This window comes from Acanthisitta chloris, unplaced genomic scaffold (assembly GCF_000695815.1).
Source record: "Acanthisitta chloris isolate BGI_N310 unplaced genomic scaffold, ASM69581v1 scaffold10673, whole genome shotgun sequence".
Classification (NCBI taxonomy): domain Eukaryota; kingdom Metazoa; phylum Chordata; class Aves; order Passeriformes; family Acanthisittidae; genus Acanthisitta; species Acanthisitta chloris.
In genome coordinates, this window is record NW_008664285.1 from 1 (window position 1) to 14,426 (window position 14,426).

The 14,426-nt window shown below is 43.8% G+C and overlaps 1 protein-coding gene across 1 annotated transcript; it reads right to left on the minus strand.

Moving 5' to 3' along the window:
* Positions 1–1,086: 1,086 nt before the first annotated feature.
* POGLUT1 (protein O-glucosyltransferase 1) lies at positions 1,087–14,223 on the minus strand (the record flags this gene model as incomplete). Its single annotated transcript, XM_009071287.1, has 10 exons — positions 1,087–1,482; positions 2,778–2,834; positions 3,358–3,525; positions 5,545–5,603; positions 6,382–6,481; positions 7,517–7,576; positions 9,110–9,231; positions 10,662–10,797; positions 11,233–11,376; positions 14,133–14,223. Coding segments are annotated over 10 exons (1,094 nt in total), but the record flags the coding sequence as incomplete, so codon positions are not given.
* Between the last annotated feature and the right edge of the window lie 203 nt (positions 14,224–14,426).

A 14,426-nucleotide genomic window follows, 5' to 3' on the forward strand; every position in this document is an offset into this window, starting at 1 on the left:
CTCGGCACAAGCACCCGCGGAGCCTCCTGCTTTCCTTTGCCGGGTCTGGTTTGGCAGCGCAGGACAAAAGGAATGGGAGCGAAAATACCCATCCGCGTGGCCAGGGGAAGTTTTCAGCCACTGCGACTGCAAGTGGCGAAACCTTGATTATCCCTGTGGCAGAGAAAGGATGGGGACAGGCTCCACTGTCTTTGGAGGAGCAGCTGGGGGTTATCCAGATCTTTTATCACAGTTCTGATGAAGCAACAACACATCCAACAAAACTTCGTTTTTGTTTGTTTTATTCCAAAAAGCACTTCCTTACAAATGGGTTAAAAATACCACACAGAGCTGTTTCAGTTTCTCAGACTGCTGTCTCCCTGTTGACTTAAAAACAGAAAACCAGAAACCCCTTTCCACTCTTGCACAGTCCTTGCCCTCAGAATCCAGGTTACTTTAATGCCCCAATCTGTTTCCTCTGCAGGCTGGGATAACCCAGGCACCAGCCATGGAAACAGGATTCTGCTGATTGCAGCAGGGGATGAGAGCAGAGACCCTGTAAACTTCTGGGAAAAAAAGAGCTGAATCTACCTCTGCCAATATTTTCTCTGGGGTCCTGAGGATCCCATCTGGTGAGAGTGTATTAACAGGGGCTCAGTTCTGCAGGGCTGTGTGGACACATAGCTCCTCTGTTGAAGAACAAACCATCTCTACCCCAGCTGCCCTCAGGGTGAGTACTGTGGCAACACCACTATCACCTGCTGCTCCCCTATGAGGTAGATAGTTTAACTCTTTCAATGGCACAACAGCCTCTAAAACTCAACATAAAGCTCTTAAGCTATCCAAAAAATGATTACCCCCAAATTCCAGTCCCTACTTCTGTCAGAGAACACTGAATATCCCAAGTGCTATCACATAATGAGAAAACAGTAGCCAAAAGAAGGGGCATGTGTGTCCCAGCTGAGTGCAGCTCACAGTATGTGTGCCTTGCCCATGAGTACACAGCACTTGGTAAAACCTCCAGTAAAATTAACAGCAAGGCTTCTCATCGACTGAATGGCCTTTAGGATCATTCTGAGGCAAGTAGTAACAAAGTCCCACATACTAACAACCCTCCTCTGGGCATAACTAACCACCCCATTAAATGGCCATGATCCAATGTTCTATTTAACATCCTTATGGAGACAGTAGAGCCAGGTCCCACTGCCTGGGAGCAATGTCACAGTCTGCCTACTGCTGTTCCCCATAGTTCTAGTATAAAAGTCTGAGAGAGCAAGAAAGAAGTTAACACTGATTTTCAGATTTCCACAGAGATCAGTTTGAGCTGAAGAAAAAAACAGAGAAGTCTACAGTTCTGTTTTCAGCCATTCAGAAGTGATCTCACTGTAGTTCTTCCTCCTTTTCACTTTGTAAGTCAAGGCTTGGGAATATTCAGACAGGAGATGTTCCCAGTAGCAAGAAACATCCTCCATCTGCAAGTGCTCGGTGATGAACTTACGTCCCCTAGAGACACACAAGACACAGTCAGAACTGTTTCCCAGTTCCTGCAAGAGTCTTTGGGTTTGTTTTGGATGTACATCAGCTTTCACTCTTCTGTTTCAAATGAGAGACAACACACACTGCTCTGTACCATCTATTTTGATTTCCCAATTTTCATTCACGCTCACAGCTCTGACGGTTGCAGTGCTTTTGTTATCCTCAAGATGGTATTTGTTATCTGGGATGATAAATATCAGATTTCACTTATCAGATACAGCCTGAGCAGCACTGATGCATGCGGCATCCAAAGCCAGTCGCTGCCAGCCTGGATGGATAATGCCTGCAGAGCAGACACAGCTCCCAGGGGTCAGCTCATCTCACACTGAGACGAAAGCTCCCAACCTCTGACAGCATTCCACGGGGTTCCTGACATGGGTCACATCTGAACCAAAGACCAAAGCACAGAATCTTGTTCTCTGGTTCCCCCTGCTTGTTATGAGTGTTCCAGCCCTCCTGCTGTTACTGCACTAGATCAGGAATAGTGCACCCTACTAATACTAGGTTGTCTTTGATGGGCAAACCCTGCAAAAGCTGCCTAAGAAAATGCATTAGAAGAAGATGCTTTTGGTTGGAAAGCAGAGCCATGCACAAGGACCTGGGGGTGCTGGCAGACAGCAGCTGAACACGAGCCAGCATTGTGCCCAGGTGGCCAAGAAGTCCAATGGCACAGAAATACAGTGACCAGCAAGACATGGGAATTGATTGTCCCCCTGTACTCGGCACTGGTGAGGCCACACCTTGAGTGCTGTGTCCAGTTCTGGGTCCCTCACTTCAAGGATACTGAGGTGCTGGAGCTTGTCCAGAGAAGGGCAAGGAAGCTGGGGAATGTTCTGGAACACAAGTCCGATGAGGAGAGGCTGACAGAACTGGGGTTATTTAGCCTGGAGAAGAGAAGGCTCAAGGGAGACCTTATCATTCACTATCTGAAAGGAGGCTGTAGCCAGGTGGGGGGCAGTCTCTTCTCCCAGGTAACAAGTGACAGGATGAAAACATATAGTCTCAAGCTGTGCAGGGGGAAGCTTAGGTTAGACATTAGGAGGAACTTCTTCACAGAAGGGGTGATTAGACACTAAAATGGACTGCCCAGGGAGGTGGTGGAGTCACCATCCCTGAAGGTGTTTAAGGAGAGACTGGATGTGTCACGTGTCTAGTTGACATGATGATGTTAGGTCACAGGTTGGACTCGATCTCAGAAGTCTTTTCCAACCTGATTGATTCTGTGATGACTGTCTGATAGCCAGGAAGGACACACTACTTACCTCTCTGAAATTTCTTGTGCTATTGCATCATTTTCCTTTACAAACTGCAGCAGCTCCCTAAAATGAAGACCAGAGAAAAGCTATGAAACAACTGGCTCAGTGGATGACACAGAATCTTAGCTACACTGTTGGGGAGGATGAGGTTAAGAGTCTACAACTGAGTGAGGGACTGGTGCTGCTTGTCTCAGAGCACAGAAGAAACTTGCCCTTCTTGATTGTTCCACACCAGTTCTGGACAGCACCTTGAAATCTGGGAGTTAACATATTTTTGGCCCACTGATAAGTTTCTCTCTTCCCCTATCTGTGCTGCAGGGCCCACCTGCAAATGTAAGTGTCTAGTGCCTGCTGATTTCAGTGAGAGTGACAGAGCTACAGAGGGCAGTGAAACTGTACTCCCCAAGGAATATGAGCAAAGGATTCTTTGGGGGCAGTGATAAAGAGAAAGAAATGTGATCTCCAAGAGCCTTTGCCTGATGCCTGGGGGTGGAGGCATTTGTTAGTGTAATACAAACCAAACTGCCTTCCCAAAAGCTTTCCCGTGGCACACAGTGCTCTGCTGAGCACACCTCGGGTCTCACACCTGACATTGGAGAGGTCTGATCGAACTGGGATGTAGTGGACCCAAGGCTTCAACTGTGGGTAGAAGAACTCCAGCCACTCTTCTCCAACATGAAAGACAAGTGAACCACATAAGAAAAGGTGTTTCAGCCGGAAACTGGCAGCCACTCCACGGAAATTAAACAGGTACCTTTAAAGGGTTAAGCAAAGAGAGAGACCTGGTTACACTTGGCATTTTGTGAGGAAATGTTCTCCAAGGAGCAGTGAACCCTCCCTCAGAGGGAGCATCTGGGGGGACCTCCCTCACGCTGAGCTACACACCCCGCACTGAAACAAAGGCAAAGTCTTCATTTGAAGCTTCTTACAGGAAAGGTGGGCTGAAGTTAAGGATGTGCTAGGTGAGTTTCTGCTGTCTGTCAAAAATGTGATCACCTCTGACTAAGGCACCTGACTGCGACAAGGAGGCCTCAAGGACAACTGCCAACAAGTCATGGAAGGTCACAAGGTGGATGCAGATCCCATGACTCTGTTACCACAAGGAAATTTTCCCCAGTTCTCTCTTGTCTTGCAATGAGCTCTTCTGTTCATTGTTCTGCTTTGCCAAATCTATCTCAGGTTATTTTTTCCTCTGCTTTAATCTGAATGTAAATGTCTCATATTAACTTGGGAATGCAACCCTAGGAGGTTAACTAGGCTAGCACACAACAGATGGACTTTGCAGATAACAAAGAATCCACGATTTTGTTTTCAGTATTTTCTGCCAAGTTAGTAAAGTGGGCTTGACTGAGAGGGGGGATTTCTCTTAGCAAATGATATCTCAGAGGGATGTTTGTTTGCTTACTTGTTTTCTTTTTCAAACCCACATTTCTCCAATTATATGGAAAGCCGTTTTTTTTCTACTGGTAAAAACTCCTCAGTACATATAACTAATCTTTGAAGTCAAACATTTGGGGCTGGGGGAAGGGAGTTCCTCCTTTAATGAAGCTATTTTGAGTAAAGATGGGGATTATATATTATATATATTTTGGGTGAAATGGGAATTACAGCTAAACTTAGTTCAGCAGTAAATGAAAAGGAGTAAATTTGAAATTATTTTGCAGCCAAGGAGCTCAAGACAGGGATGAGGAGCTCGTTATATCAGGAACTCAACAAATACATGAGAAATGTAACAAGAACAGTCGTCTGGAAGCTAGGAAATGCCTCTGTCCAATTCCAGACACAGCTTCCACCATCCCTGATCTCAGCCAAGTCAGTGAGTGCTGCTCTCCGCCAGCCTGCTGTAGCACCTACACTGAAGGAAGCAGACAGAAGCTTGTGTTGACCCTACCAGCCCCTGGGCTACCACGAAAGTGTGTGAGAATGTCTCAGCCTGCACTGTATGATGAGCTGAAGAGGCATCAGAGTTGGGCAGTCTATGTGTAACAGAAGGGAGAAATCTGGGCAACAGCCTAGTGAAATACAAAATGAGACAAGTCAATCACATTTGCACAAAAACCCAGATCCAGCCAAATGACTGAGCTCTTGTATCAGCAGGTTCTAGCTGGCAGAATCACAACTAGCAAAAGAAAAAGCAAAACATCAGACACACAAGTGCATGCACACTGAGAGTTTATATCTTACATAGAAACCTGCAAGAGTATTCCACTGAAAACCCTCACTGAAGTAACTAAAAAATAAAAACCTTTGCAAATCAAACCCACATTCTCCCAAAAAGCATACAAAGTATGAATCAATACTATATCTGTGCAATCAGATTTCAGGTTCTTCCTTTTACTATATACATCCAGTGGCAGCACTTGCCCAAATATGCATATGAAGACATAATTCCCTAGTTCCTTACATCTTTGAAGACAGTAAAGCTATCACGGTAGCACTGAAAAATAATTTTCAACACACCACTTAGTACAGGAATATAAAGAAAAATTGATAGAAAAATCTTTTTGATTAAGGAAAAATTGATCTGTGTTTATTAGTGATCTAAGACCTTTACTTTCTCAAAGCACTTTATTTCTCCTGACCTGATGGGGGAAAACTGACACTGAAAGATACCATGCTAAGCTCCCAGACTTTCAACTGTCTTATATCTGCTCTCAGACTGCATGGAGCTGGTTGCTGGAATTAGACCTGAAAATAAAATGAGACCCTACACCATATAAGGAAAAAAAATAACCCACAGCCCTTGAACAGCTTTACTAATCAAAACTCTTACTTGTATTTGCAGTGATCAACCAGTGGAATTTCCTTTGCAGGAGGTTTTCCTAAGGTGTCCTTAAAATAAACAGAATTAAAAAATATTCAGTAAGCTTTAAATGGTGATTTTATTTGTTTTCCTTCTCAGTTAGAAACAAAGGTGACATGTCAAAAGCCTCCATTCCCACTTCTAAGAAAACCTTCTCTGGTGGCCTTTTAGAAGGATTACAAAGTACTCCCAGCCCTTCAAACAAGCAAAAAAGTTCAGTAAATTACACACTGCCTGTAAGTGAATGCCAGCACAAACACATTAAATGATAATGTTTAGTTGGCAGCGACAGAGTGGAAAACAGCTTGGGACAATGGACTGTGTGAAGCCAAGTGTAGCCGGATTAGCCAAGACTGTCTGGGGAGAGCTGGACTGTAGACTAAGTATGGAACTAAAAAGTTATCAGCAACAGTTATCAGCAAGTTATCCACAACAAGATCAAGAAATGGAGAACACAGAAAAAGGTTTAAAAATACTGACAACACCACAGAGGCAGCTCAGAGATAGGAGAAGAGTTGGCCAATTTTGTTGTTATGAGAGAGGAGAGGATTGGCAGAGATTCATCTTCTTATGTGTGTTGGTTTCCTTGAGTAATAAGCATAGAAGGAACAAAAATGTTTAGCCTGCCAGGCTCTAGAGACTCCTTTCTTTCATCCATCAGAGAGGTGCAGCCATCAAGGGAACTATAAGCCTCCCCACAGAGGATCCCCATAACTCTCCAACAAGGTGTTTCTCACTCATCAAAGCTGCCTCGCAATGTGACCATTTCTGGCCTTCACACTCAGAAGGCAGACAACATCCACACACCTTTTCAGATTTCCAAGCCTGGTTTTTAGTGTACTCAGCGTCAACCAGTTCTGGGTCTTCTCGGGACAGCAGGATGAGGGGATCTCTCTCAGGGCTCGTTCTGAAGAAGAAATACTAACAGTAATTGCCAATCCACATGACTTGACACAGCTAACAAAGTAGATGACTCAAGGTCCTGCTTTTTTATGAGGACGACTTCCCTGTGTGCCCCAAAACATTACTAAATGCCTACCACAAAGTGTATTTTTGTCCAAGGGTTTATTAGCAGAAAAGAATGAGTTATGTGTACCAAAATCATTTGATGACGTTTCTTTATTTCAATTACTAAGTATTTGATAGCATTATTTAAATAATTCCCAGGACAAATCATCAGAGGTGTTGCTTCCTCCAGGCTTTATCTTGATGGGTGCCAAATGCTTTAACTCTCTCCTTAGTCAGAGAGAGGTAAGAGATGCTAAGCATCTTCTGTGCGGATCCCTCTGACACGGATTTAAAACCCTGCTGATAAAAAAAGGTTATGACACCCCTGAGACTCACTCCTCCATCTCCTGAGCCTGCATCTCCTGAGCCTACCTGGTAAGACAGCAAATCCTTCCCTACTGGGGATGGGAGAGAAACAGAGTACCAGGTTTCATGTTGTTTCAGACTGTCACTGGGGAGAGGGCAAAAGTAATCTACTCTCATCCCCCACCACTGAGGTAACTTAAGGCCAGAACATTTTTCCTTCAGTGTTGAGCACTTAAACAGCAAATGAAGTATTCACACGGGCAGGAAGCGTGCACATCAATATCAAATCTTTAAATTTGTATCAAGCACCTGCAGTTCCCTTCACAGAACAAAACAAGCAGGCTCCTGGTGTGACAGTTTTACTCATTAAGAAATAATGTGGCAAATTCATCACAGCTTCTGTTTCCAGTGTTAGACTTACTACCACAAACTAGTTGACAATGGCAATTCTTAAGGAGAATCACTAATGGTGCAATGCTGCTGTACAATGTGTCTCACATTCCTTACTTTTGAAAAACACACTCTGGGTTACACTTCATTAGGACTTGGGACATACAGAAATTTCTGCATACAGACACTGTCACAGCCTATGTTGGCAGACTGTTCTGTTACAGGAAAATAGGCTCACCTGGATCCTCGGAAATATCCTTTAGAGATTTTTTTCTTCCATGGCCATTTTTCTGCAGATCTGAAAATATTGTTTATACATGGCAATAAATGATTTAATATAACCATGAAACAGCACTCTCATCAACTTTCACAGCATGATTTCCTTTTACAATTCTTCATTTTTGATGGAAATCGCTTTCTTCATTAGAGCAGAAAAAACTCTCAGCCAGGTCCAATTAAACAGGTTTTGCTGTGAATATTGTGTTTAAGGCAACATGATACAGGCTACTTTTCAGTAAAAACAATGAATTACACACAACCTCCTCACTAAACCTCAACGAGTATTAAAATCTACCTAAAATTAAATCCACTTTTTGTGTTATGGCTTTATTTTGCTGTACTTCACTGAATATGGGCAGTGAAAAATGACTAGTTTTTAACCAGTCATTTGCCATTAAAAAACAAAACTACCAATCAACAAACAAAAAACCCACCTAGTGTTTTGCAGTTAAAACACAGGAGCTCATTGTTTTCCCAAATCACTTTCATTTTTAACCTAAGCAAGTCTTTCAAAATAGCTGTGCACATGTTTTATTTCTGCCAGTGCACTCACCTGCCTCCTTCACTCTCTGCCATACTTTTCTGTTGCACATGGCAGGACATGTAGGTTCTGATCCCCAAATTGATCTACCTGCACAGGTCAAGCTTTGCATCTGCTTATAACCCCATGACACAAGTGGGACACACTGAGAAAGCAAGGATGATGCTTTGAACCTCCATTATATTACATTACATTGAGCTTCAGCTATTAGTCCCATAGATCTTCAGATTTTGAAGAGGGAAACACTCATCCTTGTGTTCTGGTGTCAAGTAATTGACATTGAGGTGTTTTTTCTTATGGTGTTTCTATGTTCACTCACTGTTGCACACTTGGTTTGTGACTCTCCTTGGGAAACAGCCCCTTACTCTGCTAATAGCCAAAGATCCTGCCAAAAAGAGGACTCTCAATCAGAAACATCTTCTGTTTTACTCTCAGCCCAGTAGTGACTCTTGATTCTTGGGAATGATTCCAGGTTTCTCGATTGCACAATCATACTCAAGTAAAAGGAGATATAAAGGCGGCTTTCCTTTAGCCTACTAGAAGCTTATACAAACATCCTGGATCATCCCTGCAGTGAAAAAAACACCACAGCTCCTAGAGAAGTAGTTGGGAAGAAAGGAAAATATTTCTACGTGTCAGGGGACATTTCTGCAGGCAAAAGATAACTGCTACTTTATTGACAAACCCTCTCTCACCAAAAATGACAGCAATCTGGCCATGGCAGCATGAAGAATGTGCATAGTTTGTCCTCTGCATTCCTTACTAAAGGGTTGCAAACGGAGAAGCTAATTAGAACTTCTAGCTACATCACCCAAGGTTTCCATGGAGAATTCTCATACAGCAGATAGGCTGTAGGTAGTTAATGTGAGGCAGTGGGACAGATCATAGGCCAAGAGACCTACTGTCTTAGACATCAACACCGACACAGTGCTGCCCAATGCTTGGTGGCTTTTACTGTGAGTTTGTCTTCCATGAAACCTCCCCCCACACATAACCATTTCTAAAACATACCTCCTGAGGTCCTCTCTCATGAGGTCCCAGCGCCCTAAACCTGTTGGGTAAATCGGCCAAACAGCTGGTCCTCCTTCCCAAAATGTCCAGGCAGGATACATGATATCATTGTATTCAGATGTCTTAAGAAAAAGGAGAGTAATGCAAGAATAAGAGTAACATCTACTTCAGTTTGCTGACTGAGCCCACCAGTAACAAGTGTTCCTTCTGGGAGCTTTCTCCGTTATGCTTCTACAAGCAGCCACCAGAGCTTTGTGGTCACCATAGTGTTGCTGGGGTTACAGAATCACAGAATACTTAGGGTTGGAAGGGATCTCTGGAGATCATCTAGTCCAACTTCCTCTACCAAGACAGGGTCACCTAGAGCAGGTGACACAGGAACACATCCAGGTGGGTTTTGAATGTCTCCAGAGAGGGAGACTCCATGACCTCCCTGGGGGATTCACATGAAAACAACTTGAAATTGAAATGCTTCAGTGTTTTTAAAAAGGCTTTGTTTTGCTGCATGACAACATGGGACTTTCATGTAGAAAATAACAAAAGAGGTCCATGATGTAGTGATTAGTAAACAGCAGAAGACGTGAGCTCCAATCACTCACCTTTCTAATGACTTGTGCCTATGTGTAGCTACAAATGTTTTCAACTGATGATAAGTCAAGAGGCATCATTATCCCCTCAGTGTTAGAGGCACTTACAGACACTTTGACATTTAGGTTTCCAACACTTCAGCTCATTCCAGCTTTCCTAGAGATCATTTGACAATTCACTGCAGCAAATATCCAGGTCATGTAAGAATTGCAGTTGCTCACTCCTATTTGGTTGCTTAAATTCCCATATATTATCGGAGGGAAGAGAAGGACTTAGGTAAGACTAAACCCTTCCACAAAATCAGACTATAGGCAACTTCCTTGCACTAGTAATCAACTTCCTACATAATTATCCATTTATCTGTCACTTGGAGATACTGGAAAGAGCCCAAGACTACCAAGGTAGTTAGGAGTTGTTAGTGCACATGACATATGTCATGGGGCTGAGGAATGGGTTTGTCCATGCACAGGAAGAAGAGGCTTGGGGGAATGTAAACGAAAAGGGTTCCCAGGAGATGGCAATATTACAGAAGAGAAAGTAAGAAACACTTATCTGTAGTGCCAAAAAAAGGACTAAAATATTTGCATTAAATGAGATTAACTGTATGACAGCTGATGTGATCAAAAATCCTTAATAATGCTGATAAAACAATTTAACAGTGGTATTGGAGCAAATGACAGCAATGCTGGCACATATCCCATCCAGCTGTGCATCACTCCACTGTGGCAGAGGTACACTTTTTGACCTGGAAGAGGAGCTAATGAGGGGGAAAAAACTGATCTATCGAATCGATCTGCAAGTCTGTCTGCCAGAAAACTGGAAGCAAAAGGAAATGAAGGGCAAAAGAGAATAAAGGGTTCTGATGCACAGAAAAGCTGTGGCGAACCATCCTCCAAATTACATTCCCAAAAGAAAGGAGGACATGCCTGTCTCAGAAATGCTCAGCTTTTAAAGGTGTGCGCACCTTACTGAAGGAGAAGACTGGGATAATGGGTTTCATCCACTTGGGAACCTGGGGGTAGTCTCGCACGTTGATCACCATTTCCATGTCAGGGAGGTGGTTGATGATCCCTAGAATGAAGTGCTCAACTCCACTGCATCTGTGGAGAAATGACATACAGCAAAGAGTTGTAAGAAGGCGGCAGAATCCTGCAGTCTTTTGCAGGCCTTCCTCTCTGGACAGGAGCAGAAGAGATGGTGAGCCTGAGCCATACTATGGTGCAGGCTGGGAACTGCCTACAGCAACTTCTATGCTCCAACACAGTATAGACATCAACGAGGCAACCCATCCTGTTACATCTGGCCTGATCCACAGCTTCCTCTGCGATCCCACAACCAACCAACCCTTTGTACACTCAAGTGCAACAGTGGCACTTTACTCTTGCTACATTTAAGCCTCATAGGAAATTTTCTAGGCTCCAGCTCTGATAAGGAATCAGACACCTGAAATATTGTGCTCAATGGCTTTCAACGTGGCAGTGTTGGAAGTACTCCTCTAGTCCCAGCTAGGCAGATGAGATCTGCACAGCTCTTACCTTGCAGGGAACAAACAATCCTGCTCACGGTACAGTTTATGTTTAATGATTTGGTAGTGTGTCCCGAGCTTCCGGCTCACCACATCGGATATTGTCTCCTTAGAAATTCCACCTTGAAAAGGAGCCAGGTCCTGCTTCCAGACACTGAAACAAAACCATCAGCCATTATTACGGACCACAGGGAGGATACTATGCACTACTACTATTATTGCAGTATGCAGAACAAACTTCTAGCTAAAACAAGCTCCATGTAGCTTCCAGGAGCTCTGGTGTAACAGAATTTAAGTCACCTGGAAGTTCCTCAGAGACTCAAAGGTCCAAGCCTCACACTTTGACTATGTGCTATTGGCCCAGCATAGGACAACTCTCGTTACTCTGCCACAAAAGGACCTGATATACCCTGGAATGTTTTGGGTAAAAACCTTCAGCTCACTTTGCCTGCAAAACTTGTGCTCTGGCCTTCCATGAAAGATGGACCACACCAAGACCAAACTCCTCACTCAATGTCATGCTACTTAGACATTAAAAAAGCAGCTAAGACTCTAGTTGCAAGAAACAGCATCACCCCATAATGCTGGGAGCAGTGAAAGCTGGCCCAGGAGAACAGGCATATGTAGCACCCGTTCTGTGACTTCTTCACATCACCAGTGAGCTCCAGGAACTCACTGTATGGAAACACAAACCTAATGAATATAAGAAAATACAGAAGGAGGATGCAGTTTATATAAATTCAGCCTAAAGGTCCTCAGATGTAACTGCTTAGAGCATTTAATGAACACTGTCAGATTATAACAGCCATGGAGACATCCTCCCTACTGTTTGGTAGACACTGCACCAATGTTTCATTTTAAGACCACACTATCAGGGTGATCCCACTGTGCGGGTGCTCAAACACTGGCACAGCTTGCCCAGAGAGGCTGTGGAGTTTCTGTTCTTTGAGATATTCAAAACGTGACTCAATACAGTCCTGGCAACCCTGTTTGGATGGAGGAATTGGACTTGATGATCTGAAGAGGTCCCCTCCAACCTCTAGGACCCTGCTACTTCATAATTGGGTGGAGAACAGTAAAACTATGTCAAGAATTGCCACTGTGCACATGGCCTGACCACAGCATGAGCAGTCTGGCAGGGATGCAAATGGACTGAGCTTGAGAACAGGAAGAGAGTTGCAGTGTCATGGCACATCCTTGTCATTGTAGCCTAAAAGTGACAACAGAAAGCTAGCAATGACCAAGTTAGGACCTTCAGTCCTTGGCCACTGACATAAGTAGAATTTGTTACATATGGAAAAGTAACTTTCAACATTTCAGCTTTCAGCGTTCTCCTGCATGCTTATATACCTCCAAATTAGCTATCAAAGTGAACTGAGTTTCTTAAGTGTCACACAGCTGTAATATCTTCCTGGATTCTTCTGTAGTGCCCATCACTAGAGGAATGCTCCCTGAATGAACTACTGCCTTGGTGAAAACTAGGTTTCAAGATCCACAGTAATCCTAACTTCATGTCACTATTGACTGTGATGTTCTGAAGCAGATTTGGAGGTTGTAGCCTCCTGGGAAGGTGGGCAGGAGCTGGTGGAGTGTGTGTTTAAAGATTAGGAGATGTCTTTAGGCTGTAGTTGAATTGGAACTTATGAAAAAGACTGGAAGGCTCAACTAGAAGAGACTTTTTCTCATCAATATTTCAAGAGTAATGAAGATCAAAAACTCCAAACAGAGTGTACAAACAGTTGCTTAATATGAATCATCTGATTTTAGAAACCAATACAGCACTCAATCTCACTCCCCAAATGAGTAAGCACATCTGGTACTTTTAAACAGAAGTCTTAAAGTTGGGCATCTGTGTTTCTGCACCTGAAATCCTAATCCTAAAGGCAGAAGAATGTTGTGACTCTCTCCTAAATTCCCTCTTCTCCTTTAAATAAAAGTGCTGCTTAAAGGCATGAAAACCCTAGTCCTATAAGCCCTGCCCATATGGCAATGATGACCTATGCATCTGTAATGTTCACTATGCTGCAGTTCAGCTCTATCAGTGTGAGCAGAAAGGAAATTTGGTTTGGCTATGTCTATAAGACAGCCAGTGCTTGCACTGCCTACACTAGTCTTGCGTCACATATAAGCCTCTATCTCTCTACATTAAGTTCACTGTAGGAAGATTAGACCAGCATTTCAAGTCAGAGTGCTGGCATTATGCATAATGCTCTATGGTTATCAAAGAAAACCCAAACAGGACTTGCATCTTCTTGAATGAGCTTCTCTTGGATCACACTTTGGTCACATTCAAGTCAGGTAGTTAAATATCCACCATCACTCCATACTCACAAGCAGTAGCCTAAACTCCCCAGAAAGAGTGCTAAAAAGTACAGCATGCCATCACACCAAATGAATCTGCTCTGTAACAATCCTTCTTAATCTAGCTATTCAGAATATTTTGCACGGACTTGATTTCTTCCACTTGTAAAAGCCCATGAGAAAGATTTGTTAGCAACATGGCACTGAGGGAGAAGGCAGAAGTGGATTGTTAAGACAGAAAATGTCACTGGCTATACCTATGGTTTATTGTTAGCAACATGGCATGGAGAGAGAAGGTAAAAGAGGATTAAGACAGAAGTGTTGCTGGCTATGCATATGGTTTATTGTTAGGAACATGGCATGGAGAGAGAAGGTAAAAGTGGATTGTTAAGACAGAAGTGTCACTGTACGGTTTATTGCATGATCATATATGAAATGCCAACATAGGGTGTGTTCAATCACAGAGCACACCAAGGAGTGTGACCAGCTCCACAGCTGCAGATCTGACACCTTAAAGCCCAAACATTCCCTAGCTAATCCCCAACCACCAGTGCTGCCACAAGTATGCGCAGAGAGCCGTGCGCGGCGAAAAGGAAACCAATCTCTCACCTTTGGTGGCAGCTGCAATTCTCCTTTACACACGGCTCATAGGCTCCCACAGCTTCCTGAATCTGGCCAGTTATTGCCTCCCATTTGGCATCTAAAACACACAGGAAAAGAAAGCCAAAGGATCCATCAACTATCAGCAGAGCAGGGGGGAGGCAGGGGAAGGAGCGGGAGGATGGGCATCCCGCGCTGGAAGGGAAGCCGGGAGGAGCCGAAGGCTGAAAGGGAAGGGTTCCCTTTCAACCCTGCTCGGCTACAGGGTGCCGGGGGAGCCTTCGACCCGAGCCCCGACCTTGC